The 13570-nt window shown below is 45.1% G+C and overlaps 1 protein-coding gene across 2 annotated transcripts; it reads left to right on the top strand.

Annotated features, from left to right (window-relative positions):
* The first annotated feature begins 2114 nt into the window (after positions 1-2114).
* Positions 2115-13469, top strand: spred2a (sprouty related EVH1 domain containing 2a). Of its 2 annotated transcripts, none has more exons than XM_035534666.2 (6): positions 2115-2526; positions 7354-7537; positions 8341-8509; positions 8872-8936; positions 11125-11280; positions 11488-13469. In XM_035534666.2, exons 1-6 carry the CDS (start codon positions 2501-2503, stop codon positions 12157-12159), a joined length of 1272 nt encoding a protein of 423 aa, XP_035390559.1. In that variant the 5' UTR covers positions 2115-2500; the 3' UTR covers positions 12160-13469. The 2 variants fall into 2 exon arrangements, with proteins under 2 accessions (XP_035390559.1, XP_081557024.1); XM_081700898.1 differs by lacking the exon at positions 2115-2526 and adding an exon at positions 3988-4553.
* The last annotated feature ends 101 nt before the right edge of the window (positions 13470-13570 follow it).

Here is a 13570-nt window from a genome sequence, read left to right as displayed (position 1 = left end):
ATTTCAAAACCACTTCCACGATTTAGATAATATAAATATGACGTACACACATACATACACACACACGCACGAACACAAGGTGACACACGTACGCACGAACACGCGTGTGTGTGTGTGTGTGTTTAGATTGTATATTGCAGATTTAAATAGCAGCTATAACCTAAAACTAATGATTTTTTTTATTCACACGAAAAATGATGCGGGCTTGTTCTTTGTGAGCTAAACCACTGAAGGAAAGGCTTTAATGTGTTTAAGGCATTGCCCATATTCTTTTATAAACCTGTAATAAAGGAGACAACAAGAACTCGCTACCATATAAAGAAAACACAATCTAAGGCTTTGAACTAGTTCTTATTGGAAAGGACTAGATAGAACTTCATAGAACTAGTTATTATTTCGAAGGTTTTCTTTTAACTGTTTCATAATAGCAGTCCAAACGATTTTTAGAACAAACGGCCGTTATATATTGGATAATTTATAATACATAAGCCCATCGATGTTTTGGTTAATAAATTGCTTCTTGCGATCTATTATGATGCATTATGTACAGTGTCACCTATTTACAAAACTAGAACGCTTAATATGGACCCTATTGCGACCATGTCCAACGTAACATATGAGACCCATGATTGTTTTTAGGCTGATAGAGTCTACTATGGCCCACATCTATAAGGGTTCTCGCTGTAAGAATGTTTGTTTTCATTTTTCCCTTCAACACAATTAGTATGAAGACTGTCTGTTAAATATTAAGTCCGCTATTATTATTCCGTTAATTTAACGTTGTAACGCCGTCTTACTTTAGAGAAACAAGTTTCGAAATCCTGACGAAACATATTTTCTCAATGCTCTTGGCGCCTCCTACGGGTGTAAACGAATATAGTGCAGATTAGTTTTCAAGCCACTTTACGCTGGCAGTATCTGAAAGATATACGACCTACATCAAAATCTGAAGAAAAGCTTGACTAATCGTGTTAATAACGTTGACTCCGCTGTGACTTTAAGTAATTACATTTTTAATCAGGTTAAAGGTGATTGCAGCTATTTTATTCTATACTTTCTTATGCTTTAAATGCCTAGAGCAACATATTCCATCATGAATAAATAGACACTTGTCTTTATGTAAAGCAACATATTCCACAAAAAAATAAATAAAATTACAAATGTTTTAGTTCGAATTATTTAATGATAGGCCTGGTTTGTGCATCTAGTGTGTACAGTATAGATACATCCCTTTTTTTGCTTTCTAAATGAAATGAAATGAAAAAGCCTGATTATTTAAACACGGCTCAAATATGACGCGACAATCCATCCATCGATCGGTCCATACGTCCAACCGCATCACCAACCGCGTCCTACAGCATCTGTTCTTCAAAGCGACAAAAAAAATGTGTAATTGCATATCATAACCACAAGGTGGCAAAAGATGAAAGGTTTTACGAAAAGAAGTACCAGCATGATAAAGGCTAATGTATCGATATAATGGATATAATTTTGCGGTATAAGACCGTCACCATACCATGTTTTTTGAATAGGTTACTCTATCTATTGTAAAAGAATAAAACAACAACAGCTTCTATCTATCTATCTATCTATCTATCTATCTATCTATCTATCTATCTATCTATCTATCTATCTATCTATCTATCTATCTATCTATCTATCTATCTATCTACATATGAATGTGGCACAAATGCTTTATAACTTCACGGTTTCACACCGGCCTTCTGTTAAAACCTGTTTTGGAGCTGCTCTGGAAAATAATTTTGGAGTATGACTGAGTAAACTACGATTTTTATTCCCCTTACGCGCTTGATCGTCATGAATGGCATAGTTGCAACAGCCTTCGTCCTTTAAAATAGCATCGGTTTTAGTTGGATAGCACATTACTCTATGAGGAATCTATAAAAAAAATAAATATATGTCGAAACGTCTTCTAAACGCGTTAGGTGACAGGCAATGTGGCGCGGGTTTCTGTCAGCTCTACCTCTCCGACCCCAACACACGGAGATCCCTCCATCCAAAACGGTCTGCGGTCCTTCGACTCTGACGTCATTGCTTCCGCAGGCCCCCCCCATCCCCCATCCCCTCCCCATCGCTTGACCCCCCCCCCTCCAACAGAGTCCGTGGCGCTCGCTTGCTGACTACAGAATCCAACATGGAGTAACCAGCGATGGGGCTCGCACGGGGCCGTCATCACCAGCACCAGCAGTTTCAGCCACAGCGGAGTCACGCAGGACGATTGAACATTCAGCCGTCTGCGGAAGCTTCGGTGTGGATTTCATGTACTTGCGTGGATGCATTGCAACTATCCGGGGGTAAAGTGCAGCAGACTGGGGGAAAGCGAAAACAAACAACGGTTCAATCGGTTGGACAAAAAAAAATCTCTCTGCTACACAGAACAACAAAAAAGAGTCTTGGTTGCAGGATAAGAAGCGAGACAAAATGAAGACTGAACACTGTGCGCGCGCGGTGGGATATTATTGTAGGTGAACGAGGAAAAATGACCGAGGAATCGCAGCCAGACGAGTAAGTAGCCTCCTATACTTTATTTGTAAAACCGAGGAAAAGATTTCGGAGCGTTTATTCCACGTCAGGGCTGGTGCTCGCGTGCCGTTTGTAGCGCTGGGAACGTGGGCATGCATTTATCTTGCTCCGCGGAGACTCGAGGCTGTGTATGCTTGGAAACAATGCGGCGTCCAGGGGAACAGACGACCGGGGCCCTGCGCTCCCCTGCGGCACGGCTCGGCTCTCGAGCGGAGAGGAGGGGGGGGCGAGGGGGAGGGGTCGGAACGGAAACATTTTGTGAAAGGATCCTCCAGTGACCATTTCTTTTAAGCGTCACGTTAAACTGCTCTGGGTTAGACCTCCACTAGTCCGCGGCGCGATGAAACAGAGGGCATACAGACTACAGTGTCTCGTTTCTCTCAGTTGTCGTTGGGCAGCTTTGAGCGCCTTTCTTTGTGGCGAGCAATACCCAGGATCCGCCATTTCTTTTTCGTGAATCGTCCTCATTTGCATACTGTTCTTCATTCATAAAAACACCAGCGGCGTGGGCCGCGGGGAAGCGCGCAGTCTCGAGCGCAACTCGGCCAGCACGCGACCGATCTCATGCGTAACACACGTTAAGACTATTTGCATTGTTATTACCGAAGCCACTGAAGTAGTCTTAAGTTATGTCGCCGTCTCCAAACGTTATAAAGGGTTGACTTAATGCTGCTACGCTTTTTTTTGGGGGGGGGGGGATTTTTTAAAAAGTAGCCTGCCACACACTTTGTTTCCAATAACGATATTTATTGGACATTTCAAGGTCCCGACAGTGCAGTCGTTTCATAAACGTCGTACTTTAGGTCTGTTTGTCGCCTACATAATACTGAAAGTCGCATCTTGGAGATCTCGGATCACGCTTGACATGTACAAGCGGATCAAAGTTCCCATTCATATGGAGTTAAATATGGTTTAGCTAAGTGAGCACTTTCTGAAACTTATTTAACTTACACTTTTTCAAGATATGAAAGGCAACATTTCACGGTCAGCTTTCTTTAAGATGCAGACCACGTACGTATTTATAGATTCAGACACGTAAGTATTTCAGTCATTCATACACTCCATGACAAACTTTGCTTAAATAAGCTACAAGTAGGATAAGCCTACGATATCGAAATCTGATAGAATTTGGCGCCCACGGTATCGTTTAAAACGTTTTAGGTGCTCTTTATCGTGCTGTCCGCGAGGGATTTGGAAAGAAGTCTGACCCCAGCGCAAGGGGCGTTATCTTCTCTTTTTCTAATTTATGGCACGCTCACACCCATTTGAGCAAACACGAGTCAGGCACGGATGTAAAGGGCTAGAATACTCCAGCGTTGCGAAATGTTTTACTTTTTTTCAACGGAGGAGGGAGGGAGGGAGGGAGCTAGACGGACAACTGTACGCCACGTGAAGATGTCGCGCTCCTGATACTATCGTTTGAAAACCCACGAGGAGCCTAAAGGAAGATCAATCGCCGTCGGTGCGATGTCGAAGCGTCACCCTTGGCGCGGCTCATTCGTTTCACTGTTTCACTTTGACCCACCCACGCGCAGACGTTTTATGAAACAGATTATGAAGATGGAATATTGGCTTGCTCCAGTGCTTCATTTTTTCATTCCTCCGATCAGCTACGGCAGCCTTTTTAAGACAACTACCAAGCCAGTTTTTTTGGTCATAGTTGAGTCAAAACACATCTGCTCAAGAAAAAAAAAACACTAAAATAATTGTGTCCACTGTTTGCCTTTGTGTGGATTTCCACAGAGGGATCTGCTGTCATGCAGTAACCGCTAAGGGCCCTTTGGTAGCAGAACTGTACTGACATCGTTGGGGATGTTCCAAGCTGTGTGTGTGGGGAGTGATGTTATCTCCGACTTACCTGTGCTGCTTCCTGGATTTGACTGCAGCTCTTGCTCACTGACGTGGGATCGCTGTGAAGGGGGCAAAATCTGACATCTCGATTGCGTGCAACGCGCGCCCTTATTTTGGTTCCCCACGAACAAACCGAGACGTCGACCTTCAGCTTTGAGGTTGTAAAACGTCCGAGCGTTCTTTTACGTCAGTCTTAAATGTCCGCGTAACGCTGCGTTGGTGTGACGTAGTCGTTCTGACTTTAGTTCCATATGGATACCATCACTTTAATAGAAAGTTTAAGTCGTAGACTAATGCTGAGGTAAAGTCAAAACAAGTGTACAGTAATGATGTTTGATTCATAACAACTACAGTAACCAGTACACGCAATATATTGCTCGTTAATCATCATCACAATAGTGCCATTTGCAGCATCAATATTTTTTTATTGCATGCTTTGAATATTCTCACTAATCTCAGACATTTTAGTCAAGAGTTCCGTGGTTGTTTTGATAAATAACCATGAACCAACAAACAAATAATTTTGGCCAAAAATGCATGCCAATCTAAAATAAAGTCAATTGCAGTTCTACACAGGATAAGAAGTCAGACAAGTGTGGGTATGTAATCTCTTGCATATGAGCCTACCTCCACTGCCACACTTCTGTGAAGTCTTCCCATTTCCATAGTGGTAATTAGCTCCATGTGGGAATATTTTATATGGTTTTTTTTTTTCAGTTATCCCAATGTTTATAGCAGAATATCCTGACTTCATCCCAAGCTCATTCAACAGTACTACATACTACATAGCTAAAGTCCAGTTTGCTGAAACATGTAGCATATGTTTAATACATAGTAACAGAGCATGGTACATGTATAACAAAGAATGTGCTTACCGTTTCATATAAAATGTTCTAATTAAGTCCATATGACATTTTGATTTGCTCTGCTCAGTATTTAACTGTTGGTATGTTTTCAGTATGGAAATATAAATGTTCCATAAATCATTATTTACCTTGATCCCTCACCTCAGAGTGAAGTTTACAGCCAGAGTTGTGGGAGTAATCCTCTTAGCAGCGTAGTAAAGCTCCCTGTTGGGTCCAGTTGGCTGCTGGGATGTTTGGGTCACATGGTCCCGAGACTGATAGCTGCACACTGACTGTGTAGTATTAACTGAAGAATACATGGAATAACTGAGGAATATGACAATCATGATCTGATGAAGATGAAGTTTGGAGTGTAGTAAGCCCTGTTCCTGCATCACGCAAATAAACAAACAAACAAAACGTTTCTGACGATACCATGACAGCATTGGTGCCAAATATGAATATGAATGAACTTCAGTAATATTGGTACTACTAACAGCGTTGGTACTGAATGTGAATCAGATGTTAAAATTTAACTGGGACTGATATGCTGTGTACTGTGAAGATACTGCAACGGGCCCAATACTTTTGTGTCTCCGTAACAGAAAACATACACAAGAAGTTTGTTTAATTGCAGTTAATGCTTTGCACACGTTTATCTCACTTCAATGTGAACACACACACATTCACTCACACACACACACACACACACACACACACACACAAGTTCAGTCCTTGGGAGCTCTCACACACTTCACAAGTGCAAAAGCTGTTCAGTGTTATGGGGTGCTTGGCTCACGTGTGCTGTTTGGTGTTATGGGTTGTTTGGTTCACATGTGCTGTTCAGTGTTACGGGGTGCTTGCTTCATGTATGGTGGGATTTGGGATTAAACAGGATCCTGGGACCCTGAAGACTAGATTGAGAAACTTTGGATAGCAGTACATAAAATGGTTTAAAGTACATGCTATGCTCATCTGTGTTTTAGCGACATACAAACATGGCTTAATATGCATGTCATAACGGGAATACACAAATTCTCACATATAGTGTTTTAGTGTGGACCTACCACTTTAAAGAAAGGTATGCTGTTTGTAAAAGAGGATGGTATAGTGTTGTGGGTGACAACACTGCCTATCCTGGGTGAGTGTGGCATATCAATAAGAGTCCTTGGACAAGACTCCTAACACAATATCTGCTTACCTGTGATTCAAATGATAACACTGGGAATGCCATGGTGTAGCAGTAGAAATCATTACCCTTACTACAATCACACTAAATGGGGCCTGTACTAGGTGACGCAGTTCACATGTGCTCTCTCTCTCTCTCTCTCTCTCTCTCTCACACACACACACACAGATGGGATTTTGATCTTGTGTCATGTATTGTAACTGTTAATCTTGCCGCAGTCATAAAGTAGTGCACCACTCTCTCTCTCTTTCTCTCTCTCTCTCTCTTTCTCTCTCTCTCTTTCTCTCTCTCTCTCTTTTTCTCTCTCTTTCTCTCTCTCTCTCTTTCTCTCTCTCTCTCTTTCTCTCTCTCTCTCTCTCTCTCTCTCTCTCTCTCGTTGTGTGGCCTTAAAAGCTGGTCTACTATAACGAACCATGAACTCAAGACAATATGGTGTCTTCCCTATTATTTATTTTTAGAACTCATTGTCATGGTGACAATGGTGTGTGTGTGTGTTTAAGTTGGGGGGGGGGGTTGGTAGAGGACATGGAGTTGGACCTAGCTGTTACTTCCTGTTGTGGAACAGGCAGCAAGAACAGAATCCCTTGTAACACTGCAGTGCATATAAATCTGCAGAAGGAACGAAATCTCTCGTAACACTTCTGTGCATATAAATCAGCCATGGTGGATCAAAGCAGAGGGGTTATAAGCACCAGTACCGAGCTCCATAGGAAAGCAGTTCTTCTGACAGAGGACTTGCGGATGACTGATATGGTGATGAACACATGCACAGTTATATAATTTGGTGGTCTGAGCTAATTTTAGGAATTCTAAACATCCGGCTGCATAATTGAGGCCTGTGCAGTCTTTTGTTTTACTGCTTGTACTCTGGTGTAAGAGTCCAGCCTTTTAACTTGCTCTCTCTCTCTCGCTCTCTCTCTGCAGTGACAGCTATATAGTGCGCGTAAAGGCAGTGGTGATGACGAGGGACGACTCAAGCGGTGGTTGGCTGGCTCAGGAAGGGGGCGGGCTCAGCCGGGTGGGAGTGTGTAAGGTGGCTCCAGCCGATCTGGAGCTGCTCGACAGAAATGGCTTCCTCATCTACGGAGAGAGACTCCGAGACAAGCAGGTGTGTGTGTATGTTTGTTTGTCCGCCATCACATAATAACCTAAAGTCACCAAAGCAGTAAAGCGGTTTAATTTCAAACCAAGGTATAAAGCAAGAGACACTATAAATGTAAGTGAAATAAATCCCACAGTTACAAGTAACAATGTTCTTTATGCCTTTGATCTCTGGGTGAAAGCATGAAGAGTTTGGAGACTGAGCATTTCGCAATGACACTGTTAGGAAGCAGAGAACTGATCCTAGACCAGCCCCTGTCGGTCTGATGCTATTAGGAAGCAGTTAGACGAGCGCCATATAACTGATCCTAGACCAGCCCCTGTCGGTCTGATGCTATTAGGAAGCAGTTAGACGAGCAGCATATAACTGATCCTAGACCAGCCCCTGTCGGTCTGATGCTATTAGGAAGCAGTTAGACGAGCGCCATATAACTGATCCTAGACCAGCCCCTGTCGGTCTGATGCTATTAGGAAGCAGTTAGACGAGCAGCATATAACTGATCCTAGACCAGCCCCTGTCGGTCTGATGCTATTAGGAAGCAGTTAGACGAGCAGCATATAACTGATCCTAGACCAGCCCCTGTCGGTCTGATGCTATTAGGAAGCAGTTAGACGAGTGCCATATAACTGATCCTAGACCAGCCCCTGTCGGTCTGATGCTATTAGGAAGCAGTTAGACGAGCAGCATATAACTGATCCTAGACCAGCCCCTGTCGGTCTGATGCTATTAGGAAGCAGTTAGACGAGCAGCATATAACTGATCCTAGACCAGCCCCTGTCGGTCTGATGCGCGCATGTGTCTGGATACAGGAGATCCTGAAGTGCTTCCTTAAGAAGGACTTGGTCTACACCAAGGCCACGCCCACATTCCACCACTGGCGCGTGGACAACAGGAAGTGCGGCCTGACGTTCCAAAGCCCGGCAGACGCTGGTGCCTTTGACCGCGGTGTCCGCAAGGCCATCGAGGACCTGACTGAAGGTAAGTGAGGAAGACCAGGGCGAGGGATGAGGTAGACCAGGATGAAGGTTGAGGACCACTGAAAGTCTGTAACAAAGGCTGAAGGCAGCCACACTTTCAGTATACTAGCGTACATCAGAAGTTGGATACATTAAGTGTTGCTGGATGTATTCTCCTGTTTATGTCATATAACACTAATAATGGATGACTGTGTTTTAAAATGTGTAAAATGCACTATATTAAATGAACAAATGTGACGTGTAATGCCTGGTTTTGTATTTTGTATTGTATTAAGGAGATTATAAATGTGCAGTATAATTCAGGAGTGTGCATTAATGCCTGTGTGAAGGTGTAGTAAGCAGGTGTGTTTGTTGTCTTTGCAGGTTCCACCACGTCCTCGTCTACTCTCCAGAACGACACAGAGCTAGGAGATGACGATGTCTTTACAGTGAGAATACCCCCCCCGTCTATCTCACTCTGTCTCTCTCTCTCTCTCTCTGCCTCTCTCTGTCTGTCTCTCTCTCTCTGCCTCTCTCTCTCTCTTTACCTCTCTCTCTGTCTATCTCTCTCTCTCTGCCTGTCTCTCTGTCTTTCTCTCTCTCTCTACCTCTCTCTCTGTCTGTCTCTCTCTCTCTCTTTACCTCTCTCCCTCTGTCTCTCTCTCTCTTTACCTCTCTTTACCTCTCTCTCTCTGTCTGTCTTTCTCTCTCTGTGCAGCTCCCTTGTGTCCCTGTTCTCTTTCGCCCTATCTGTATTTTTCTGCCATCTCCTTTCCCCCTCATTCTTTCTCTCTCTCTCTCTCTCTCTCTCTCTCACCTTTTCGCTCTTTTCTCTAAACACCTCTCTCTCACCCTAACCACCCACCACACACATATCAGCATACACGTCAGGAGGGGCGACAGCCCATGCTCACCCCCTCCCCTCCTCACTAAGGGGGGTGGGGGGTGTTGTTTGTTCATGTGTGTCAGTAGAGGGATGCAGTGTTTTCAGGAAGTGACCTCTAACCTCATCCCCTTCCCCCGCTGTTCTTAATTCAAGACAACAACAAAAAAAAATGTCCGAACACAAAGCACCACACACAGCTTACACACACAGACACGCAGTGACTGGTGAGCTATTTCATAAATTACCATCTACTTTGTAATCCCTTAAGGAGAACATGTGAGGGACAGAGGAGGCCACACACATGCACGCACACATATGCACTCATGCGCGCACGTCCACACCCACACACAGTTCTAAGAGCTCAACTGGTCTTGATCTGTGCTTTTCTCTCTTTTGCGTTTGCGTCTGGTGCACAGAGGCCCTGGTTTCAGAGGGAAAGAGAAGGATAGGGCAAGCCGAGAGATGTCTGCTGTGTGGTTTTACACAGATCGGCAGTTGTTGGCCCTTTGTGGCTGTCTGCTCTGAAGGCTAAAAGAATAATTAGCACAGCCACAAATACACCTCAGCCCAGACATACACACACACAGCACACATTTTACACATTAATAAATTCATGGTTCGACTGACTCATCACTAAACACCACTAAGCACTAGCCATAGCTCGGTACCACTCAGATCACATTAAACTACTAAACTAAACTATTTCTACTAACAAACTACTTCCTGTGTTTATACTGAATGTTGCTCAGTTTGTGAAGTGAACTGTAGAACAAGCTCATTTACCACTTTAGTTCTTTTTTTTTCTTCGCACGTGTGTTTGAGTCAGTTTTAAGATTGCTGTCTTCGTGTAAGAAATCACAGCTAACACTAGATCTCTCTCTCTCTCACACACACACACACACACACAGAATTCTGCTGTTATTATTGGAAAGATAGTTCTTCCAGCAGGACTCTTAAAGTAGACATTGGCTCAGAGCACACACACACACACACACACACACACACACACACGCATTGCTGATGACAGGAAGTACTGCAACAAGAGGATAACTCCAGTTTTCAAGGTCAACGGCTGTAGCCAATTGCTAAGCTCATAATGTTCAGACCCTTTATTCCCTCACTCCACCCTATTGGGCAATAATGCAGGTGAAAGGGTAGGTGCCCTTTCAGGCTGACCAGTGATTGGTTGATTGATAGATTGGTTTCTCTCATGAAAGGTAAAGTAGAAATCTGCCATAATTTCAGCATTTGACTCTGGCTTGTGTTCTCCCACTCCGCGCAGCGGGTGAGTGTGGAAATATTCATGAAATAGTCACAAAGCATAGACCCTTGGTCACTACGGACCCTTGATTAATGTGCGATTAGCTGATAGATTTCTGTAGCTGAGCCTTGTGCGAGACCCTCCTGGATGTGAACTCCGCATTCCATCTCCATGAGGACAGATTAGCATCTGCCACTGAGACGATCTCATGGTGGGTTGGAGCCTGCCAATAAACATGCCTTTCCTCCCATGGGAGACCAATCGGAGAGGTTTGTGTCAAGGGTGTTCCCTGTATCAGTAACACAGATTCCTTGTGTCAGTATCGCAGATGCTGACAAGTCCTCAGTACCTGGTTCAGGTGGGAGCACGAAGAAAAACGTTGTCTGGCTTGAGGGTGCATGAGTCATGAGAGAAAAGATTGATTGATTCAAGAATTTTCTCATCACTCCCTTTTCCCCCCTTTTCTGTTCTCTCTCTTTCTGTTTGTCAGAATGCCACAGACAGCTCCTCAAACTCCTCCCACAAGAGGGAGCCCTCCATGCAGACCCCTGCACCAATCAGCTTCTGTGATCCGTGCCGCCACCAGTGCATTCTGGAGCATCTCTACGACCAGCGCAGACACCCTGACCATTACTTCCTAGACCAGGTCATTGGTTTGTGTGTTTGTGCCTGTGGTTCACACACAGTCTCAAAGAAGTTTACAGGATGGTCTTCACGTCTGCATGCTACTGTTCTACCCTGTTGTGATCTGTTATCCTGCGTAACAGTGTTGTGCTGTGATCCGTTCGTCCCCGGGTTAGTGTTCTGTTGTGATGTTTACTCACGTTTTCTTTTTCCTGTGTCCCATATCTAGGCGGTGCCCATGTTCTCACGTCACGTGACCTTCCCCCAGGAAGAGGAAGAGATCGTGCGGATAAACCCACGTGAGCGCTCTTGGCTAACGACGGGCTACGAAGACTACCGCCACACCACCACCAGCCGGGACAAGGTCCTGCAGCCGGACCCCGCGGACGCTTACGTCAGTTTTGACAAGCACGAGCTGGCCAAGCACGACTACACGTACCCGTACCCGGACGGCAAAGCTGGCATCGGCGGGGGCGTGGTTACTGGGCAGCCCTGCCCACCCACGACCAAGAGGCTGCCGTGGCAGCGGGACGCGGACAGTACCTGCGGTGAGCTCCTGCGCTGCGTCTATTGCCGCGACCTGTTCAGCCCGGCCGACAACCGCCGAGGGCGGTGCCGGGAGGCCCCGGACCCTGCGGCTACGTGCATCCACCGCGTCAGCTTCATGTGGTGCGCCGACAGCCTGCTGTACCATTGCATGTCGGACGCGGAGGGCGAGTACGCCGAGCCGTGCTCATGCGAGCCTGGCGCCGGAGGCGAGCACTGCTGGCTGCGCTGGCTGGCGCTGCTGGGCCTGGCGCTGCTGGCGCCCTGCATGTGCTGCTATGCCCCACTGCGTGTCTGCCACCGGGCCGCCGTCGCGTGCCACTGCTGTGGGGGGCGCCACAAGGCTGCTGGCTGACCAGGGAGACACAGAGGGAAGGACTAGAGACGAGGGTGGATGGTGGGGTTTTTTTCCCCCAGGGGAGTTATGCACTCTCTGGCAACTTCACCTCACATGTTTGTAGTCAGGTTTTGTTTTTTTGTTTTGTGGTTGCCTCAGCTTCTATGATATACATTTTAAAGACCACATGGTTAATTCATTTATATACTAATACACAGTGTGTGTGTGTGTGTGTGTGTGTGTGTGTGTGTGTGTGTGTGTGTGTGTGTATAAAAATCCCAGGTACATTTTTTTGGCTTTTCAATATTCTGCTTTGAATGCTTGATTTGATTCCTTTTCTTGGGTGTATGTATCAGTATGTTTGTTTATTTTATCGGTCTATTGCTGTGGCTTGCCAAACTGACTCTGAGGTGTTGCTCTCCTGTATGAGGCACTTAATGACCATCACCAGTCAGTACTGACAAGTGTGTGTGTGTCGTATGCTAAACAGAGAAAGAATGACTATTTGAAATTACTTTATAGAAGCCAAACTTGAGCTGCAAAGTGTGTGTACACACCAAATGTGCCATAGCAAAATAACTGCTATTACAGCCTACATTGCTGTCAAACTGTATCATGAACTTGTGTACGTGTGCGCGTGAGAACGTACCTAGCCGAAGTTACACTGTGTGCGTTTGTAATCGAGAACCAGCCACAAATGAACAGAATCTATTTACAGGATGAGGAAGTAAGCGTGGTTTTGCCTTGTTGTCTAAAGCACAATACTAACCCTGGACGCATACGAACCCTGATCTGCCAGCCAATGGGTGGCATTGTTGTCACGACAACGTTCACCAAGTCCCATCCGTTAATCAAAGTTTCACATTATCTGGGTTTCTCTCCCCCCCCTTCATTCTCTCTCATCTCTTTCCTTTCCTTCTTCCATTCCCTGTAACTTTCTGCAATGTGTGTTCTTCAATAATGCGCGAGAGAGACGAACTGTTATATTTTTCTAACAATGACAAGGCGACGGGACCCCAGAGGTGCTGGCGCGTGTCCGTCCAGCGGACCCCGTGCTCTTGAACACATTGGAGTATTAAAGGAAAGTGCCTGAACATGACGATGCCGTAGCGTCCCTTGCATATTCTGCTGGACAAAGACAGGGCAGTGCCCAATTACACGGGTTGGGTTTTACACTTCTTTTTATTGTTTAAGTGACAACCTACAAAACAGCAGACTTGTTTGGGGGTGGGGGCGTCACTCTTGAAAAGGCCTAAAATTGTGTGGGTGTGGTGTTTGTACTAAAATAGTAGCATGTGCCATAATAAACTCATGGATCATCCCCTTTAGCTATTTGGACGAAAATGAAAGGGTTTTCATTTTGGTTTCCCACACTTCCGCCAAATGAAATAAACAGCAAAACTGACTGACACACGTTTCAGTAAAGAAC

The sequence above is a fragment of the Electrophorus electricus genome, chromosome 18, assembly GCF_041902795.1.
Source record: "Electrophorus electricus isolate QZ-2024a chromosome 18, ASM4190279v1, whole genome shotgun sequence".
In the NCBI taxonomy this organism is placed as follows: Eukaryota; Metazoa; Chordata; class Actinopteri; order Gymnotiformes; family Gymnotidae; genus Electrophorus; species Electrophorus electricus.
Note: the sequence above shows the minus strand (reverse complement) of the source record. Positions and strands in the feature narration are given on the sequence as shown.

What these genes read in the sequence shown, in the direction of transcription:
- spred2a (XM_035534666.2), top strand. Translation starts at nt 2,501, where the DNA reads ATGACCGAGGAATCGCAGCCAGACGA. An exon ending in AGAGACTCCGAGACAAGCAG is followed by an intron (nt 7,538 to 8,340) that starts GTGTGTGTGTAT and finishes GTCTGGATACAG; the next exon opens with GAGATCCTGAAGTGCTTCCT. An exon ending in CATCGAGGACCTGACTGAAG is followed by an intron (nt 8,510 to 8,871) that starts GTAAGTGAGGAA and finishes TTGTCTTTGCAG; the next exon opens with GTTCCACCACGTCCTCGTCT.